At 47.4% G+C, this 19,736-nt stretch overlaps 1 protein-coding gene across 1 annotated transcript in view; it reads left to right on the top strand.

Annotated features, from left to right (window-relative positions):
- Positions 1 to 279: 279 nt before the first annotated feature.
- The window catches only part of ADAD2 (adenosine deaminase domain containing 2), a 37,307-nt gene continuing 17,850 nt past the window's right edge, over positions 280 to 19,736 (top strand). The window contains exons 1-11 of the mRNA XM_083453495.1: positions 280 to 516; positions 8,697 to 8,811; positions 10,667 to 10,724; positions 12,348 to 12,415; positions 13,204 to 13,261; positions 14,213 to 14,277; positions 14,451 to 14,564; positions 14,804 to 14,852; positions 15,522 to 15,596; positions 16,035 to 16,196; positions 18,636 to 18,817. Coding sequence (XP_083309621.1) covers positions 510 to 516; positions 8,697 to 8,811; positions 10,667 to 10,724; positions 12,348 to 12,415; positions 13,204 to 13,261; positions 14,213 to 14,277; positions 14,451 to 14,564; positions 14,804 to 14,852; positions 15,522 to 15,596; positions 16,035 to 16,196; positions 18,636 to 18,817 — 953 coding nt within the window. The 5' untranslated portion in view covers positions 280 to 509. The remainder of the gene's footprint in view (positions 517 to 8,696; positions 8,812 to 10,666; positions 10,725 to 12,347; positions 12,416 to 13,203; positions 13,262 to 14,212; positions 14,278 to 14,450; positions 14,565 to 14,803; positions 14,853 to 15,521; positions 15,597 to 16,034; positions 16,197 to 18,635; positions 18,818 to 19,736) is intronic.

Below are 19,736 nucleotides of genomic sequence, written 5' to 3'. Positions count from 1 at the left end.
ATGTTTTTGACTACAAAACCCACAAGCCATGAACATAAGAGAATAAGGAGAGCCTGCTGGATGCGGCCAGCATCTTCCCACAGTCGCCAACAAGATGCTTGTGGGGAACCAGGAAGCAGGATCCGAGCACAAGAGCTGTCGGATGTGAAACACAAGAGCAGTCAAGTACAACCTTCCTAGAGGGAACATGTTTACACATGAGGAGGAATGTTTGTCCAGCCAGCAGGTCAACTTCCTATTTCCTTCTGGGCTAGGACAGACTTCCTTTGCATGTGACTAGAGGTGGGTGTGGCCTCACCTGTGCAGGTAACGACAAAAGCACAGGGCAGGGCAGCCATCTCTCTCTCTTTGACTACATGCATCAAAGAAGCAACATCTGCTTAGCCAAAGATGCTCTCTTGGCCTCCAGCCCAGAGAGGACAAAGGGACTGTCTCCTTATGAGATAGTTTCCAGGTGTATGTTACTTTTCTAAGCTAAGTCTGCCTTCTGGGATCCGATTGTGAACAGAATGATGTGTGAGTAAACCTTTTTATACTTCTATAGAAGACTGTGTCGTGTCTTATCTTTTATGACGGAATAAGCGGGAAATACCAGAACGGTTATTATAGAGGCTTTAGCCAGCCTGAGCTAACGCATCCGCTGCGAGTTTAAAAAGGGGAATGTTACTCTACTAAATTGTGAACTTGTTAACACAAGTTGGAAAAGGATATAATCAAACAATCTATCCTCTCCTGCATCCCTGAACATTCCCACAAGAGCGACTCTCCCTTCCTGTGGTTTCCAGCAACTCTCTTCCTCCATGAATTTGTCCCATCTTCTTTTAAAGCCATCCAAGTTGGTTTGCATTGTTGCGGCCCTGTAGCAGGGAGTTCCACAGTTTAACCATGCGCTGTGTGAAGAAGGACTTGTGATGGCCTGGGCTCAGACTCAGAACCAGAGGGGACTCAGTCTGCACCGGATCCTTAGCCTCAGGCATCATCTGAACCTAGTCTGGGGCCTGATCCTGAAGAGTCCCAGTCTGCACAGGTTCCCCTGCAACAAGCACCAGCTGGGCCGAGTCAGGGGCCTGAGCCTGCCCTGGCTCCAGATGCGGGGATGACCTCATTGCCTCCAGCTGGGCCATCACTTACAGCTGCTCCACTACCAGTTGGGTCAGGGGAAGCTGAGGCGGCCTCTGGACGCAGGATGAGACCCTCCCTGCCCGCAGACTGTCTGGCCAGAGTGGTGCATGCTCTAGTTATCTCCCGCTTGGACAACTGCAATGCGCTCTATGTGGGACTACCTTTGAAGGTGACCCGAAAACTGCAATTAATTCAGAATGCGGCAGCTAGACTGGTGACTGGGAGCGGCTGCCAAGACCACATAATACCGGTCTTGAAAGGTCTACATTGGCTCCCAGTACATTTCTGAGCACAGTTCAAGGCTTTGGTGCCGACCTTGAAAGCCCTAAACAGCTTCGGTCCAGTATCCCTGAAGGAGCGTCTCCACCCGCATCGTTCTGCCCAGACACTGAGGTCCAGCTCCGAGGGCCTTCTGGCGGTTCCCTCCCTGCGAGAAGCCAAGTTACAGGGAACCAGGCAGAGGGCCTTCTCGGTGGTGGCGCCCTCCCTGTGGAATGCCCTCCCACCAGATGTCAAAGAGAAAAACAACTACCAAACTTTTAGAAGACATCTGAAGGCAGCCCTGTTTAGGGAAGCTTTTAATGTTTGATGCATTATAGTATTTTAATATTCTGTTGAAAGCCGCCCAGCCAGATGGGTGGGGTATAAATAAATAATAATAAATATCAACAACAACAACAACATTTTGGGCTCGCTTCTCCCCTCTTTCCCCAAAACAAGGCAGTGTGGGACCTGTGGGCTCTTGCAGTCCACTTGGTAGGAAAAGTTGGACCGCCCTAATTTAGACGGTCCGTATAGTTAAAGCCCTGGTTTTCCCAGTAGTGATGTATGGAAGTGAGAGCTGGACCATCAAGAAGGCTGATCGCCGAAGAATGGATGCTTTTGAATTCTGGTGCTGGAGGAGACTCGAGAGTCCCATGGACTGCAAGAAGATGGACTGCAAGAAACCTCTCCATTCTGAAGGAAATCAGCCCTGAGTGCTCACTGGAAGGACAGATCCTGAAGCTGAGGCTCCAAGACTTTGGCCACCTCATGAGAAGAGAAGACTCCCTGGAAAAGACCCTGATGTTGGGAAAGATGGAGGGCACAAGGAGAAGGGGATGACAGAGGAGGAGATGGTGGGACAGTGTTCTCGAAGCTACCAGCATGAGTTTGACCAAACTGCGGGAGGCAGTGGAAGACAGGAGTGCCTGGCGTGCTCTGGTCCAGGGGGTCACGAAGAGGCGGACACGACTAAACGACTAAACAACAACAATTAGACGGTACCCGGTTGGCAAAGGCGGGCCTAGGCTTAAATCTAGGTTTACTCCAGCTCCTCCCAAAACATCAGTTTTTCAAAAGGTAAAGTATTTATCGCATGGAAGCAGCAGGTTGGGGGGGGTGTGTGGCAGATGGAATAAGTAGCTAAGGCTGATCTCTGTTCTGTGTCTGTTTCACAGGCAAAGAGAAATCTTATGAAATAAATGACATGAATAGCCCTGTGAGGAAGGACTTGGAAGGACTCAAAATAACCTTCTTGGCTGTGAAGTTCAACTGGGTGACCTTGAGCCAGAAACTGCCTCTCAGCCTGACCTAAATCTCAGGGTTCTTGTGGGGATTCATTGAGGAGGAAGAGGTTGAATATAAATGCAATCGATAAATAAAGCGATGTAACTAAACTGGTGAGCCGCTCTCCTCTGAAAGCTGCCCTGAACTTCCCAGCGCTGGACAGGAATAGCAGAACGCCATGACATAGGAGAAGGGAATTAAAAGTGTTTTACGGAAGAATTGATGCCTTTCTCAGACTATCCAAAGAAATATTACAGTACGATGAGCTGACGAGCAGGATTGGAGTCCTGAGCGACAGAAGCAACGAGATTATAATATTGCGGTTTGATAGATTTAATAGACAGAAGTGCAGCCAAAGGGGAGGAACAACAACAACTGTGGAGAACGGGGTGGAAAGTCAACAAAAATAAAAGACGAAATTGCATTTTGGCTGTAGAGGTTTAAAAACGTCGAAACTTACAAAAAAAGTAGAAACTTAATAAAATATAATGGGGGGGGGGGGAGAAAAAAGATATAGGAGCAGGGAAAGGGTGGAATATAATCATGCCCGTTTTTTACCCCATCCTCATGACCAAGTAGGCTGTATCACACACAGAACTTTCTGCTTCAATATATATATCTTTTTAAGGGGACTCTGGAACAAACTGGCAAGGCTATCCCCCTAGTTATGGAAAAATCTAGGTGTGAGGCTGCTCAGTCCCCCAGAGGGTCAGGCAGAGCCCGTGGGTCCCTGCGGAATAAAGGAAGGAGTCCAGCCACCAACCGGAGCAAATAGCTGTAGACCAAAGTTTATTGCGCAACAGGTTCAAAGAGGAATTTTGAACCCCGAGGCTTGGGTGACAAGGACTTTTAAAACTTTCCCACCATATCCCAGAATACAGTCCGTACAGCATCGTTGCTGCATCACTGACATGTCACAAAAGGGGAGGGGTAGACAGGGGTTGGGACACGGGTGGCGCTGTGGGTTAAACCACAGAGCCTAGAACTTGCCGATCAGAAGGTCGGCGGTTCGAATCCCCGTGATGGGGTGAGCTCCCGTTGCTCGGTCCCAGCTCCTGCCCACCTAGCAGTTGGAAAGCACTTCAAAGTGCAAGTAGATAAGTAGGTACCACTCCGGCGGGAAGGTAAACGGCGTTTCTGTGCGCTGCTCTGGTTCGCCAGAAGCGGCTTAGTCATGCTGGCCACATGACCCGGAAGCTGTACGCCGGCTCCCTCGGCCAGTAAAGCGAGATGAGCATGCAACCCCAGAGTCGTCTGCAACTGGACCTAATGGTCAGGGGTACCTTTACCTTTAGACAGGGGTTCCACTAGTTTCACCTTGGCAAACATGTCCAGACAAGTCCTTGGTACAAGATTAGCATAAGCAGACATGTCAGGGCAAGACCCAGGTATAAGATTAGCACAGGCAAACACCTCTGAAGTCCCACCACCCAAAGTACAATAGAACTTCCTTTGCATGTCTGGACCCCTTGTCAAGTCTTGTGATGGGAATTGTCACCTCTGGGCACTTCCAGGAGTCCTTTTTCAAGGGGAAAATAGCTTTGGAATGGAGGAAACTGGCAAAGGAATTGATTTTATACTACAGTGGTACCTCAGGTTACATACGCTTCAGGTTACATACGCTTCAGGTTACAGACTCCGCTAATCCAGAAATAGTACCTTGGGTTAAGAACTTTGCTTCAGGATGAGAACAGAAATTGCGCAGCGGCGGCAGCAGGAGGCCCCATTAGCTAAAGTGGTGCTTCAGGTTAAGAACAGTTTCAGGTTAAGTACAGACCTCCGGAACGAATGAAGTTCTTAACCCGAAGTACCACTGTATTTTTTAAAGCTCCCTGACCTGTCAAGTCGAAAGGACACATTCAGGGATAATATTTGTAACATTTAACAACTTTAAAGATGTGCCCCCCCCCCCCCCCGTAATTTCTGTAAGACCCTGAAACTGTGTTTCGCCCGTTTGGGCCTCGCCAGCGTTTTTCAACACCAGCAGAAGTCCAGTAGCTTATGGGTTAGGAGCAAGGAAGCTATAGGGCACACAAACACCCCAGAGTTAGTGACCTGCTGTTAGCAAGCAGAGACAGAGGGGGGGGGGTGTCTTTACCAGAAGGGATTTCATGCTCTTGACCTGGTCCTTGCTGCCTCCTTCCTGATCTCTCTCCTTCCCTTCCTTCTCTCTGCCTGCGTCTCTGCTGACCTCCAGCTGGGCCTTACAAGGGCATTGCCTCCCTGCCAAGGCTGAGGGGCGGGGGGCCCTCCGCCGTTGTTTTCCTTGACCGCCTGCCAGAAGTAAGGGCAGCTGGCGAGTTCAAACTTCGGACTGGAATGCGGAGGCTGGAGGGACATTTCAGAGGGCCTGCGGTGGAGAAGGGGCAGCAGCTGTCTTTAAATGGGACCGTATTCTGGCATTGCACGGAGAAAGCAGATAGGAAAAAGTTTCCCTCCTTCTCTCGTAGCCCTGGAGCTGTACGTTGTGAGTTTTGGGACCAGTGCCAGATTTACGTACAGTATAAGCTAAACAAATTCTAGCTTAGGCCCTCACTCTCTTGGTAAAGGGACCCCTGACCATTAGGTCCAGTCGTGACCGACTCTGGGGTTGCGGTGCTCATCTCGCTTTACTGGCCGAGGGAGCCGGCGTACAGCTTCCGGGTCATGTGGCCAGCAGGACTGAGCCGCTTCTGGCGAGCCAGAGCAGCGCACGGAAATGTTGTTTAGCTTCCTGCCAGAGTGGTACCTATTTATCTACTTGCACTTTGATGTGCTTTCGAACTGCTAGGTGGGCAGGAGCAGGGACCAAGCAACGGGAGCTCACCCCATCACGGGGATTCGAACCGCCGACCTTCTGATCGGCAAGTCCTAGGCTCTGTGGTTTAACCCACAGCGCCACCCGCGTCCCACACTCTCTTGGAGGTCCCCCCAAAAAATAAAGGGGGGGAAAGTGGATGTACAGTGGTACCTCGGGTTACAGACGCTTCAGGTTACAGAAATACACTAACCCAGAAATAGTACCTTGGGTTAAGTACTTTGCTTCAGGATGAGAACAGAAATCGCGCGGCAGTAGCAGGAGGCCTCCATTCGCTAAAGTGGTGCTTCAGGTTAAGAACAGTTTCAGGTTAAGAACAGACCTCCAGAACGAATTAAGTTCTTAACCTGAGGTACCACTGTACATTTCCAAAATATAAGATAAAAAAGAAATAAAATAAAACCTACGTATAGCAACTGTGTTTTGTGTTGTGTCGGCTCCTATGATGTAATACATGGCTCCCGCCTGCTAGCCTGCTCCCTGAAATATCCCTGCTTTGCTCCTTTCTATATATAGGGTGCCTACAGTCTGCATGGACTGGTTGCACGGCAACATGTGCAAATGGCTTTAGATACCTATGAGGTCCATCAATTACCATCTAGCCAGATAGGACAGCTGGACGTATAAAGGGCCCCATTACCTTCAGTAGTTTGGGGCCTCATCAGACCTAAATCTGGCCCTGAATGGGTCCGTATTCTGGGATCAGGTTTTGTACAGCGTAGCACAATAAAAGCAGGCAGAGAAGTTTCCCTCCCTCTCTCATAGCCCTTGGAATTTTTGGGCATCCAACGAAGATGAACATTGGGAGGTTCAGGACAGCTAAAAGAAAGCCCTTGTTCACCCACAGCTTAGTTAAACTGTGGAACTCACCCCCACAGGAGTGAGACCCCCCCCCCTTTCTAGATTTTGGCATAGCTTCACACTAAATGGTGATCCGTAGGGTTTAGGTGAATTGCCTTTGATGGCTGGTGGCTACTAGGCGTGGTTGTCTTCTAACACCAACATACCCATTGTCTTTTGAAATTAGCTTTCGTGCAGAAAGTAAAGGCACAAGGGCAACCCCACTGTTATGTACTGAGTTGAATAGGATCCAAAAGGCAGCAGTCTGATTGGTCCTGAAACAATAGGATCCAAAATGCAGCAGTCTGATTGGTCCTAGAATAATAGGACCCAGAATGCAGCAGTCTGATTGGTCCACAGGAGCCACCCAATCCAGCTCCAGGTGGAAGTGAATCCGCAACCTGATTGGCCTACGGGACAATCCCAGAATTAGCCAATCATGTGCGGCCCATTGTGTAAATAATGCATATAAAGCAGATATTTTGGGGGAACATTCATTCCTCACTACTATGAGCTGAATAAAGAGCATGAAATCCACTCTCAATTCCGAGTATATTTCACTGGCGACAAGGATGGGATCCCGCTGAGCTGACCGCCACCTGCCGCACCGCAGCACCGCCACCTTCACCCACCCATCCCAGTTAGAACATAGAAAACTGCCTTAAACCAAGTCAGACCATTTGCCCATGTCTTCTTCTCCTTCTTTGGCGATCCCTCGTTGCCGAGTAGAATTGTCTTCCATAAACACGGTTTTAAAAGTGAGTCCGTAAGCGACCGTGGAGACCCGTTCTGGATCCCCACGTCCTTCCACGGGGGGACATAGGTTTCCGGGCTGGAGTTGATCCCGGTGTGGATTTGCCAAGCATGCCTTCCTCTTAGCACGTTTCTCCCTTGCGTCCTGAGTTCGAGTGTCTTCAAAGCCCAGGACACCTTTGGTCAAGGCTGTTCTCCAACTGGAGCGCTCGCAGGCCAGTGTTTCCCAGTTGTCAGCTTATACTACATTTTTAAAGATTTGCCTTGAGGGAGTCTTTGAACCTCTTTTGTTGACCACCAGTATTACGCTTTCCATTCTTAAGTTCGGGATAGAGTAGTTGCTTTGGAAAACGATCATCAGGCATTCAGATTTTTTAAACCCCTCCTTCAACCAAAAGGGTTCTCAGAGCAGCTTGTACAGAGTTAGGCAAAGCAACCGAATATTTCTCTGCAGGATTACTATATAACAGACACGGCACAAAAGAAAATGAGGATGGGGAGGGTAGAGGAAATTTGGGCACAAAATGTTAAATAGTAGCTCTTATTCAAATGGGAATGGAAGCAGTTCAGGGACAGGAGTTGGGAACAGAATCAGATTTGCGTTACACAATAGGACTTAGGTTGGCTGGGTGTGTTACATTGGTAAAAAAACACCATGTAATTCTCCCCCCTTAACAAAAGAAAAGAAAGATCTGCTCTTAATTCTCTTCTTTGAGGTTCTTAGCATTAAGAAAATGTGACAAGGTGTTACCTGAAACGTGTTTTATGCGTAACAAAACCTGCGACCGACATAACACCGCAATGCGCATCTTGCGCGGCAGAAGCTGCTTGTGTGTGTTTGTGTGTTTTTTTAAAAAATATTTTTTACTAGGAATTTCAACAAAACATTTTATCGAAAAACATATCATCCTTAATTTCCCCTATTTCTCCCCCTCCCCTTGACCACCAGCATTACGCTTTCCATTTTTAAGTTCGGAATAGAGTAGTTGCTTTGGAAGACGATCATCAGGCATCCGCACAACACGACCAGTCCAACAAAGTTAGTGTTGAAGAATCATTGCTTTGACACCGGTGATCTCCTTGATAAAGAGTTCTGTGAAACCCTAAAGTCTGCATTTGGCTACAGCGGCCCAAGTTGGTCTGATCAAAGCAATCGTTCTGCAATTTGCGACTCCAGGAGGAGCTGAGCCTTTGCTTCTCAGTCGTAGCACAGGGAAGTGAAACCAGCCCTGTCCTTCTCCTTTTAAACACCAGATTGGTGTCTGGCTCCCGTACTGAAAGGACGACATCGTATCAGGGCATGCGCATTGCTGTTGTGCAACCCCAGGCTGGGACAGCTTAGGTAGCTGGTTTATACAAAGCCAGGTAGTTGATGCATCTGAGCTCAGGCATAGGCCCTGCTGGGGTTTTCCTAGCCTAATTTAGGGATACTGGAACTGAAGCTTAAGTTCTGTGGCTGAGCTATGACTCCCTGAAGACTGAGAACAATCTAGCCAATGTTTTTGTCATCAGGCATTGGGATTACTGAACCCTACTTGAGGGTTTCTATACCCGGGGTTGCACGTTGACAGAGAGACTGGTTTCCTCTCCTTGCTGTTTTCCCCTCCGTCCTTCATCAGCTCTGCTTTGCTTGCAGGTATGATGGCAGCCAATGCAGTGGCTCTGGGTTTCTTCTGGATGAGTTTTTTCTGGTTGCTGGTTCGTCCTGATGATCTCTGGAGGCAGCAGCAGGCCAAGGTGGAGAACTCTAGGTAGGTAGAACCTCGTGCAGAAAGGTGAGAGAGGATGGGCAGAAAGTGGGACGGGATGAATCTGTGGACTCTCAGTCTCTGCATGTTGTCTTTGTCCATGGAGTTTTCTTGGCCCAGATACTGGAGTGGCTTTCCGGTTCCTGCTCCAATTAAAAGATGCCTGCTTCTTGGAAGAAAAGCAACGAGAAACCTAGACAGCATCTTAAAAAGCAGAGACATGACCTTGCCAACAAAGGCCCTTTTAGTTAAAGCAATGTTTTTCCCAGTAGTGATGTATGGAAGTGAGAGCTGGACCATAAAGAAGGCTGATCGCCAAATAATTGATGCTTTTGAATTCTGGTGCTGGAGGAGACTCTGGAGAGTCCCATGGACTACAAGAAGATCAAACCTCTCCATTCTGAAGGAAATCAGCCCTGAGTGCTCACTGGAAGGACAGATCCTGAAGCTGAGGCTCCAAGACTTTGGCCACCTCATGAGAAGAGAAGACTCCGGGAAAAGACCCTGATGTTGGGAAAGATGGAGGGCACAAGGAGAAGGGGACGACAGAGGACGAGATGGTGGGACAGTCTTCTCGAAGCTACCAACATGAGTTTGACCAAACTGCAGGAGGCAGTGGAAGACAGGAGTGCCTGGCGTGCTCTGGTCCAGGGGGTCACGAAGAGTCGGACACAACTAAACAACAACAGTCTCTGCATTACAGGTCGGGATGGACGGAGAATTTCAGTTTGTGTTTTAATGAAAAACCTGATTCACGCTTCCCAGAACAACATGCAAACTGGAACACAGCTGTCATGAGAATTTTGTGCATCTCTGAATTTTGCAATACAGTTCTCCAAGCAAAACTGTGTATCAAAGCGCACATAAAACTGTACTCTTTTCAGCACCTGCTAAAAGCATTTTTGTTTAGACAAGCCTAGGCACAGATGCAGAATGATGACGTGTGTTTTCATCTGTTTTTAGTTGATTGTTGGTTTCATTTTATTTTTTTGGATGTTTTAAATAGTGGTTTTTATTTTACTGTTTCGCTCTTTTTGTAAAGCGCTTTGAGGTTTTCTTTTGTTTTCTACACAATCAAGTACTATATACCGTATTTTTCCGTATATAAGATTACTTTTTTTTACAAAAAATTATGTTAAAAAGGGGAGGTAGTCTTATACACAGGGGGCAATCTCCCCCCCATTTTCTAATTTTGAGTCCCCCAAAATAGGGGGTGTCATACACAGGGGCATGTTATACACGGAAAAATACAGTAAATGTTAGGAAATAAAAATAAGGTAGATGAATATGTTAGGTGAAATGGCTTGCAAAAATGTGTAATTAATGAGAAATTGACCTTAAAATTTTTCACGAGGACTTTTATACACACACACACACATACACACAGTGAAAGTGTTTACTAAAAGGAAAGGTTGGTTGGAAGTCACCCTGAGCAAGATAGAGACTAAAAAATTCAATAAATAAATAAAACCGCAAACTGGTACAGAAATGTTGGGAACTGATCTTGTTTAAAAAAATATATTTTATTGAAAAAATTCAATGGGCAAATAAAGTGAAAGAAAGGTGCTTGAAACTGCATAAGTAAGGTGATTATTCCAACGAGTATACAATTATTAACAAGTCATAATATTTATTAATAAATGCATTCTAAGTATTATTGCATTTATCCATACACAATCTAAAAGCAATCTGTTCATTTTCTATCCCTTGATCAAAGGGGGGGGGGGTGTTTCATAGTATTATCTATCCAGTGAATCGGTATCAGTCTTTTGGTGGAAGTGAGGGGGCGAAGAATGAACTGATCTGAAGACTTTTGAAAGGAGGAGAAACTGGGAGACTTCTCTCTCTCTGACTGCAGGTCCTGTCCTTGGCGGTGCATGAGCTTTGTCCAGATGTGGCCTGGAACCTTCTGCATAGTGAGTAAGAGTTTCTAATTCGGGGACACTCCCTTTTTGAACAGTTAACATCTCTGCGTATTACCTGGCTTAATAAGACAGTGGCAGAGCAGTTGCAACAGGTAAAGGTAAAGGACCCCTGGACGGTCCAGGGGTCGGCAACCTAAGGCCCGTGGGTCACAAGCGGCCCTTGGGGTTAACTGGCCCACAAGCTGCCCCCAAACCAAGACGCCGGCTCGGCAAGTCCCCACGTGCAGCGCTAAACCGGTGCAGCACAGCACAGGGACTCGCTTTCGCGGCACCGGAAATCAAGTCTCTACATGCGCAGATGCCGAAAATCGCATCTGCACACAGGCAGACATCGGAAATCACGTCTGCGCAGGCACAGACACCGGAAATCGCTGGTGCGCGTGCTCTTGCGCTCATGTGCGATCCAGCCCATGGAGGGATTTCTGCGGGAGTGAACCAGCCCAGGCAAGGTAAACCTTGGCGACCCCTGGTCTAGTCAAAGGCGACTCTGGGGTTGCGGCGCTCATCTCACTTTCAGGCCGAGGGAGCCGGTGTTTGTCCACAGACAGCTTTCCGGGTTATGTGGCCAGCAGGACTAAACCACTACTGGTGCACGGAGGACCGTGGCAAGTGCCAGAGCGCATGGAAACGCAGTTTACCTTCCCGCCACAGCGGTACCAATTTATCTACTTGTACTGGTGTGCTTTTGAACTGCTAGGTTGGCAGGAGCAGGGACCAAGCAACGGGAGCTCACCCTGTCGCGGAGATTCGAACCACCAACCTTCCGATCGGCAAGCCCAAGAGGCTCAGTGGTTTAGACCACAGTGCCATCCATGAGAAGGGGTTAAAAGAAGCAGCCGTGGGGGGACTCTAGCTCCCATCAGCCCCAGGCAACATGCCCAGTGGCAAGGGATGATGGGAGTTGTAGTTCAATGGAGTTTGGACTTGGTCCAATAGCAGGAGGAGAAATATGAGTTGAAGGGAACAGAAATGAAATCAAACCTCTGCTTAATTTTTAAAGGTAAAGGTAAAGGGACCCCTTACCATTAGGTCCAGTCGTGACCAACTCTGGGGTTGCGGCCCTCATCTTGCTTTACTGGCCGAGGGAGCCAGCGTACAGCTTCTGGGTCATGTGGCCAGCATGACTAAGCCGCTTCTGGCAAACCAGAGCAGCGCACGGAAACGCCGTGTACCTTCCCGCCACAGTGGTACCTATTTATCTACTTGCACTTTGACGTGCTTTCGAACTGCTAGGTTGGCAGGAGCAGGGACCGAGCAACGGGAGCTCACCCCGTCGCAGGGATTCGAACAGCTGACCTTCCGATCGGCAAGCCCTAGGCTCTGTGGTTTATCCCACAGCGCCACCCGCGTCCCTTAATTGTTAAGCTGTATTAATAAATAGAGGATAGCTCAGCCAAGTAGAGCATGAGATTCTTAATCTCAGGGTTGTGGGTCCAAGCCCCACGTTAGGTGAAAGATTCCTGGGTTGGACTGGATGACCCCTGGAGCCCGTTCAAACTCTACAATTCTACGAATCACACACGCACAAACACAAAAAGGGGGAAATGAGGTTTGTGGCTATGCTGTACCTTCGGGAATCTAACCCATCTTCTGCTTTCTGACATGCATTTGTAGGCTCTGGGAAGGAGGTTTGAGTGCGTCCTGCCAAAAGACGCAAACAACTGGACTATCCATGGATTATGGTGAGGCGATCTCATTTGGGCTGGTATGGGAGGCATGTATTTATTGCTTGGACTTAAGTGAAGTATTTATTTTCTGACTTAAATATATATATTAAGCAGTGCCAGATTTACATATAAGCTTAACAAGCTCTAGCTTAGGGCCCCCAAGAGAGTGGGGCCCCCATAAAATTTAGAGGGGGGGGGGAAGTGGATGTACATTTCCACAATATAAGATAAAAAACAAATAAAATAAAACCTACCTACAGCAACCATGTTTTGGGTTGTGTAGGCTCCTGTGATGTAAGTCCTGGGCCCCGCCTGCTTGCCTGCTCCCTAAAATATCACGGGTTTGCTCCTTTCTATATATAGGGTGCCTACATTTTGCATGGACGGGTTGCAGAGCAACATGTGCAAATGGCTCAAGATACCTATGAGGTCCACAAATTACCATCTAGCATATATTCAACACACACAAAAAAATATCGACAATTTGTTGTTGACAAAGGACAGCTGGACATATAAAGGGCCCCATTACCTTCAGGAGCTGAGGGCCGCATCATACCTAAATCTGGCCCTGATATTAAGAGTGTGTGTGTGTGTACATGCGTGCACACACACACACACACAACACACGCACACATGCTACTTAAAAATATCAGAGCTGCTTACAACAATTATACTTAAAACCATACAATTAAAACCATAGAACAAAGTTAAATTAAGACAATATGATGCATTCTTAATTGCCTGCTGGAATAGAAAAGGTTCTAGCCTCCTTCACCTCCTCTCCTTGCCCTTTAAATCCACAGGCCCAGCAACATCATGGGCTGCTGCCCATATAGATACCTTTTCCCCTCCGACCTGGTGGTGAGTAGAACCTTTTTGCTGCAAAGTTTGGCTTCGGTGGCCCTGCTTCCAACGACCTGGGACAGCTCAGTGGGTAGAGCGCGAGACATTTAATTTTAGGTTTCTGGGTTCGAATCCCACGCTAGGTGAAAGATTTCTGCATTGCAGGACAAGGCGACCCTTGTGGTTTGTTGGTTTGATTTATATGCCGCCCTATACCCAGAGGTCTCAGGGTGGTTCACAGAAAAGATCACAATATATAAAATCAAAATAAGAACAATAACCGCCGCCCCGTCCCAAGAGGCTTCCTCTGCCGCTGCTGATGTTCCCTCCCTAAAAAAAATTGCCGGTAACTCTGGGAAATTGGGAGGGGGGGACGGGACGGGACGCCAAATGTATTTTTGCACCACGGCGCCGGATATGCTTAAGAGGGCCCTGATCTGCCCCTTGAGCTGACTTGCCTAATGGTAGGGCCGGCCCCAGTTGTAGTCCTCAGGATGATACGATTGTTTCAAGTAGCCTGCTCCCTGTCAGGAGTTCAGCCTACACTTGAGTAGGAGCCTGGCAGAGACACATGCCCGACTGGCATGTTCTCTCCCTCCTGGTCGATCGTTCGGGAGTTTCAAAAGCTTTCTTCATCCCGAACATCACAGCGACCGATGCCACCAGACACCGGCACACTTAGGGATCCACAGAGTTTGTGTAACTCAGCATTTTGGCTAATCTACTTCATTTACATATAAACACCCCCGGAGCACTGCAACATGGCTCCCTCTCTCTCTAGCATCAGATGAGAAAAAGACAAAGGACAATAGTCCCACTTCACGGAACACAGGAACACAAACATCCTGTCTCCGTCACTTCCCACTCGGTGGAGTCAAAACATACACCGTCATGTGAAAGACAACAATCCCATGACTGCAATCACGGAGCAGGAATACTAACACTCCCCACCACCTTCCTTTCCTGCAGGACTTGACGCCTGAACTGAACGAGCATTGGCCATCCTTCATCAACCTGAGCAACTTCCAGTTCTGGTAACCAAGGCAGGGGGCTTAACAGAGAAGGGGGCTGGGGTCGGAGAAGGGACATGCGCTAACTGGGGCTGATGGAAGTCGTAGTCCCAAACATCTGGCGGGGGCAGAGTTGGGGAAGGCTCAGGCGGAGAGATGCTGGGTGTGCCTGCCAACGGCTGTTTCCTCCCGCACAGGGACAAAGAGTGGCAGAAACACGGGAGCTGCGCCGGCTGCGTGGAAGCGCTGAGCTCTCCCGACAAATACTTCCGAGCCGCCCTCTTCCTGCGCACAAAATATAACATCGACAGGTGAGCTGATAAGGCCGTGCGGTGTATCACAATTTGGATTCGGCGGGAAAGATGTACATAAAACACAACTAAAACCCAAACGGCATCTAGTACAGTGCGCCTTACAATGGCTGCCACAGGCAGAAAAATAATTAAGTGCCGCACCAAAATCACCATCATTTTTCAAGTGGTCTCTAGGGCAGAAAGGAGTCGCTGCTGTAGTTAAATGACCCTGTTTTACATTCTCTTTCTGAACACAGCGCCTTTCAAAGAGCTGCCATCATCCCATCTTGTATCCAGAGCTACCAGGTACCTATTCCGTCCTATTTTTTGTTTCCGTGGAGCTCTGAGAAACTGGGGAGGAGAGGGAGGTGGGTTACGGAAGGCCGCCATAAAATAGCTGGGTCCTCATTACACTTTTAATTCATCTCCTCATCCTCCTGGCCTGCAATAAGTCTATTAAGGTGGTTATTATTATTAATTATTATTATTATTATAATTATTATTATTATTTATTGGATTTCTACACCACCCTATACCAGGAGGTCTCAGGGCGGTTCACAGAAAAGATTCACAGAAAAGGACAATCTTCCCCTCAAAGAATTCTGGGCACTGTAGTTTAATAAGGGTTCCTTTGAATGGTAATTCAGGGAGGGTTAAACCACAGTGCCCAGAATTCTTTGAGGGAAACAATTACCGTATTTTTCGCTCTATAGGACGCACCAGACCACAAGACGCACCTAGTTTTTAGAGGGGGAAATCAAGAAAAAAATATTATTCCCCCCCCCCAGCCCCAAAGAGCAGCGGACAGCATATGATTCTAGGCCTGGGAGAGACTTAGCTTGAAAACCCCAGAGAGCTGCTGCTGGCAGCCTGTGTAGACAACACTGATGTGGGTGGACCAATGGCTTAGCAGCTTCCTGTATATGTTCTAACTGTAGTTCTCTGCCCCATCCTGCCTGCAATTCTCATTCTCAGCTCAGCACCTTCATGACTGTCTTGCGGCCCGTCCTGGGAGACCAATATGAACTCCAGTGCGTGACCGACGTCCTGGTGGGTTGCCTTTTCTTTAGCTATGACGTGTTCAAGGGTTAATTTGTTTAATCGTTTTTCGATACAAACATCAACCGCAAAACACACATACAACAAAAACAATAACTTCACAATTTGACAATTCAGATTTGAATACACGGATATACCTATGACTACACATTTTTAAACAATATTTTCTGATCGCTCTCCTCTCCCCCTACTTCCCACCACTATCCGCCTTATCGCTTAAATATTCGTTCCAGATTTCTTCATATTTATCCGTTCTTATTTTTTTCGTCGACATGCAATTCGTTTGTATGTAGCCAATCTGTCCATATTATCAATCCATGTGCTCAATGGAATCTTTTTGCGGCTCTTCTAATTCATCAAACAAGATTTTTTTGCTTCTAATATAGCACGGTGCACCCTCTTCTCAAATCTTATTTTTCCTCTTTGCAGGGGCGTCAAATATTGGTGCAAATAAAGGTTTCGCTCCACAGCAATTTCTCCTCCAGCTGCATCGAGGACTCTGACTACAACATCTCCCCTTATAAGCCCTGCGGGAGTGAGAGGACGGTTTTCTATTTTCCCACCAGCCAGAAGTTCCCACGCAACCCCTGCCCCTGACTCCAGGCAGGCGGAGATGTGAATTCTGCAAGGTGGACAAAAAGGCTAGAAGCAGCCAAAATCAAAATAAAAACTTTAGGAATGGGTACTTACTCTGGTGTGTGTTCTTTTAATAGAATTCCCTGGGCTGTACTACAGTGGTCCCTTGGTTCTCAAACTTAATCCAGAAGTCCGTTCCAAAACCAAAGCGTTCCAAAACCAAGGTGCGCTTTCCCATAGGAAGTAATGCAAAACGGCTTAATCTGTTCCAGACTTTTAAAAGCAACCCCTAAAACAGCAATTGAACATGAATTTTGCTATCTAACGAGACCATGGCTCCATAAAATGAAAGCAATAATCAATGTACTGTACTATAAAATAAATAAGATAGTTTTGTAGATGATAAAAATTAAAATTAATTTTTTTTCTCACCTGCACGGATGATAGTCATTGTTTGGATGGGGGGCTTTTATCCATTTCCGCAGCCACATAATCTATCTATCTATCTATCAGTAGCTGAACTGTGTTCCACACAGTCACAAAAACAAATTAAGCGAAAAAGCCTCAAAAACAAAAACACAAAATAAATAGCAAAAACAAAAGCGCCAAACTTAATCTGTTCCGGAAATCTGTTTGACTTCTGAAATGTTCGGAAACCAAGGCGCAGCTTCTGATTGGTGCAGGTGCCCTGGAAACAATAGCCGACAGCTGCATTGAACGTTCAAAAACCGGAACACCTACTCCGGGTTTTTGGAGTTTGGGAACCAAGGCATTTGAGAACTAAGGTACCACTGTATTAGACAAGGAAATCTTTGCACCTCAAGCAGTGGACTTGGAGGAACCATTGCAGGCCACCAAGTTATCACTTGTTTTCGTTAACTTTATTTTTATTAAAGCCTCAGCAATCGCTCCCGCAAGAGCCAGCGGTGGACACCAACCTGGATGGCTTTAAGAGAAAATTAGACAAATTCATGGGCAAGAGAGCCAGCCAGACTCTCAGCCTAACCTACTTGCGATGGTCACCTCCAGGCTTGACTACTGCAATTCACTTTACGTGGGGCTGCCCGTGAAGCGGTCCCAGAAACTCCAGCGGGTGCAGAATGCCGCGGCGAGGCTCCTTACAGGGTCCTTGCCATGGGATCACATTCACCCGGTGCTATACCAGCTGCACTGGCTCCCAGTGGGGTACAGTGTCAGGTTGAAGGTGCTGGTCTTGACCTTTAAAGCCCTATACGGCCTAGGGCCCTTGTATCTATGGGACCGCCTCTCCTGGTCTGCCCCACAGAGGACCTTAAGGTCCACGAATAACCAGTGTTTAGAGGTCCCAGGCCCTAAGGAAGTCAGATTATCCTCCACCAGGGCCAGGGCCTTCTCAGTGATGGCTCCGACCTGGTGGAATGCTCTGTCCCATGAGACTAGGGCCCTTCAGGATTTAACTTCCTTCCGCAGGGCCTGTAAGACAGAGCTATTCCGCCTGGCTTTTAATTTGAATTCAGCCTGATTTTTTATTCCCCTTCCTTCCCTCCCCCTCCCCTTTTATGAAGATCACCCGCTCTGAGACCCCACAGCTAATTCTCCCCGGCTTCCTCGCTGGCCCAAGGAAAACCAATTCAGCCAGCTAGCCCTGGGGATTATCTAATATTTATTAGACGGATTTCCCCTAAATTGATTTCAGAACTTTGAATTGTATTGTTATTCATGTTTTTATACTGTATTTTATGCTGCTTTTACAATTAAGTGTCTTAAATTTGTTCGTAGCCGCCCTGAGCCCGGTTTTTGAACCGGCGGGGTATAAATAAAAAAATATTATTATTATTATTACTTTGCAGGGTTGAGAGGGAAAAATGCACAGTGGGTGGGGGGGAACCATGTTAAGCCTCCATAAAAGAAAGGTATGATATAAATGAAAAAAACCTTCCACTATACCAGTTTCCCAGAAGTATTACTTTACGGTATTTAAGCAAGCAGACACTTTCTTTCGAATCTTTTAAAATCTTTGTTTAATGGCAGCGCTCTCAAGGCAGCAATTGCAAAGGTTTGCAAACCTGAATGTTACACGATGGCGTTGCAATTAATAGGTAAGCTGTCGCCACCCCTTTAAACTCCGGTTTGCAGTGATCACATGCTTAGGATACTCCACCTAGAGGCGCAACTTGCGAGCTCCAAAGTGGAGCCGTTTCCTCCTTGCAGCTGTTTAAAGTCCCGTGTTTACGTTTCCAAACCGTTTCAAAACTGCATTTTGCAGAGACCGCTGTGAGCCCGGGCAAGGCATCGACATCTTTTTAGCAGGTAAAACAACCTCACGCACAACAAGGATTAGACGGCGAGCAATTGCTTCTGAATCCGTTTGCACGGGATCCGTATGCAAAGCGCCCTCTGGAGTAACTGGGGCGTGCAAATTGCACGTGCAAAATAAAATTAAAGAAATAAATAAACCCAAGGCACCTGGTTTAACCTGAGAAACCAAGTAGATTTTTCTCCCCCGGGGTGAGGGTGGTGAGTTTCCCATCCAAATCTGGAGCGCATATCTTAATCCGGCTTTTTACTCCCTCCAAATTACTAAAAAGACACCCATTCCTCGGGCTGCGATCCTTAAAGGCGTTGCAATGGATCCCCAGGCGGGGTGGGAGGAGCCTGTGAGATCGCCCTCCTTTTTTTTTAACCACTGTATTAATTAACATCATTTTATAATATATTAGTGGCCATGGGATCGCTTTAGATTTTATTGTTTAATGTCTTAATTTGTATATGAAGGTACTTTTATAGCTCTGTTTAGAGTAGGTAACGTCTTGATAACATAAATGTTTTTGTATTAATCCAGTATATTTTCTTTTAATTTTTGAATGATTCTGTGTACGTCGCGGCAGCCTTTGGCTACGTGCAATAAAACTGACTTAACTGACTTTTCTTTTACCGGGTTGGTGGCCGTTGCAGATTTCTTCCTCGCCCCCCCCCCCCATTAGCTTCAAAGTGGATCTTGACTCAGACACGTGGAGAAGCAGCTGGGTTTTAATTCATTTGCAACCTGGTAGGGGAGATCGGAAGCGGGGTTCCTAAATGGGGGGAGAGCAATAAAAAAACAAATAAACCACTCAAATAAATATATAAAATAAATATACCACTCAAAGCGTGGTCTTCTCTTCCAACGTGGGGTGCAAGGAACCCCCCCCCCATGAATTACCCCCATGGTATTGCAAACCCTCTTGCCCCCCCACCTCTTTTCCCTGTTGCATGCATTTTGCACCCTCGCCCATTTAACTTGCTGTGTTTGCAAGTAGGTTCCCCCCTCAAAAAAAAATTGCACCCCTACTTTTAACCCCAAGGGGTGCACTGAACCTGCTCCATCTCCCCCTCTTGATTTGCAGCAGGCGCCCCTTTGCCCCCCCCACCGCCTCTTCTCCCTGTTGCATCCATTTTGCACCCTCGCCCATTTAGCTTTCTAGCTAGCTGTGTTTGCAAGCAGGTTCCCCCCAAATAACCCCCCCCCAAAATGCAACCCTCCTTTGCACCCCAAGGGGTGCATTGTACCTGCTTCTCCCCCCCCCTAATTTGCAG

The sequence above is a fragment of the Podarcis tiliguerta genome, assembly GCF_965153285.1.
Source record: "Podarcis tiliguerta genome assembly, chromosome: 8".
Taxonomy (NCBI): Eukaryota; Metazoa; Chordata; class Lepidosauria; order Squamata; family Lacertidae; genus Podarcis; species Podarcis tiliguerta.
Note: the sequence above shows the minus strand (reverse complement) of the source record. Positions and strands in the feature narration are given on the sequence as shown.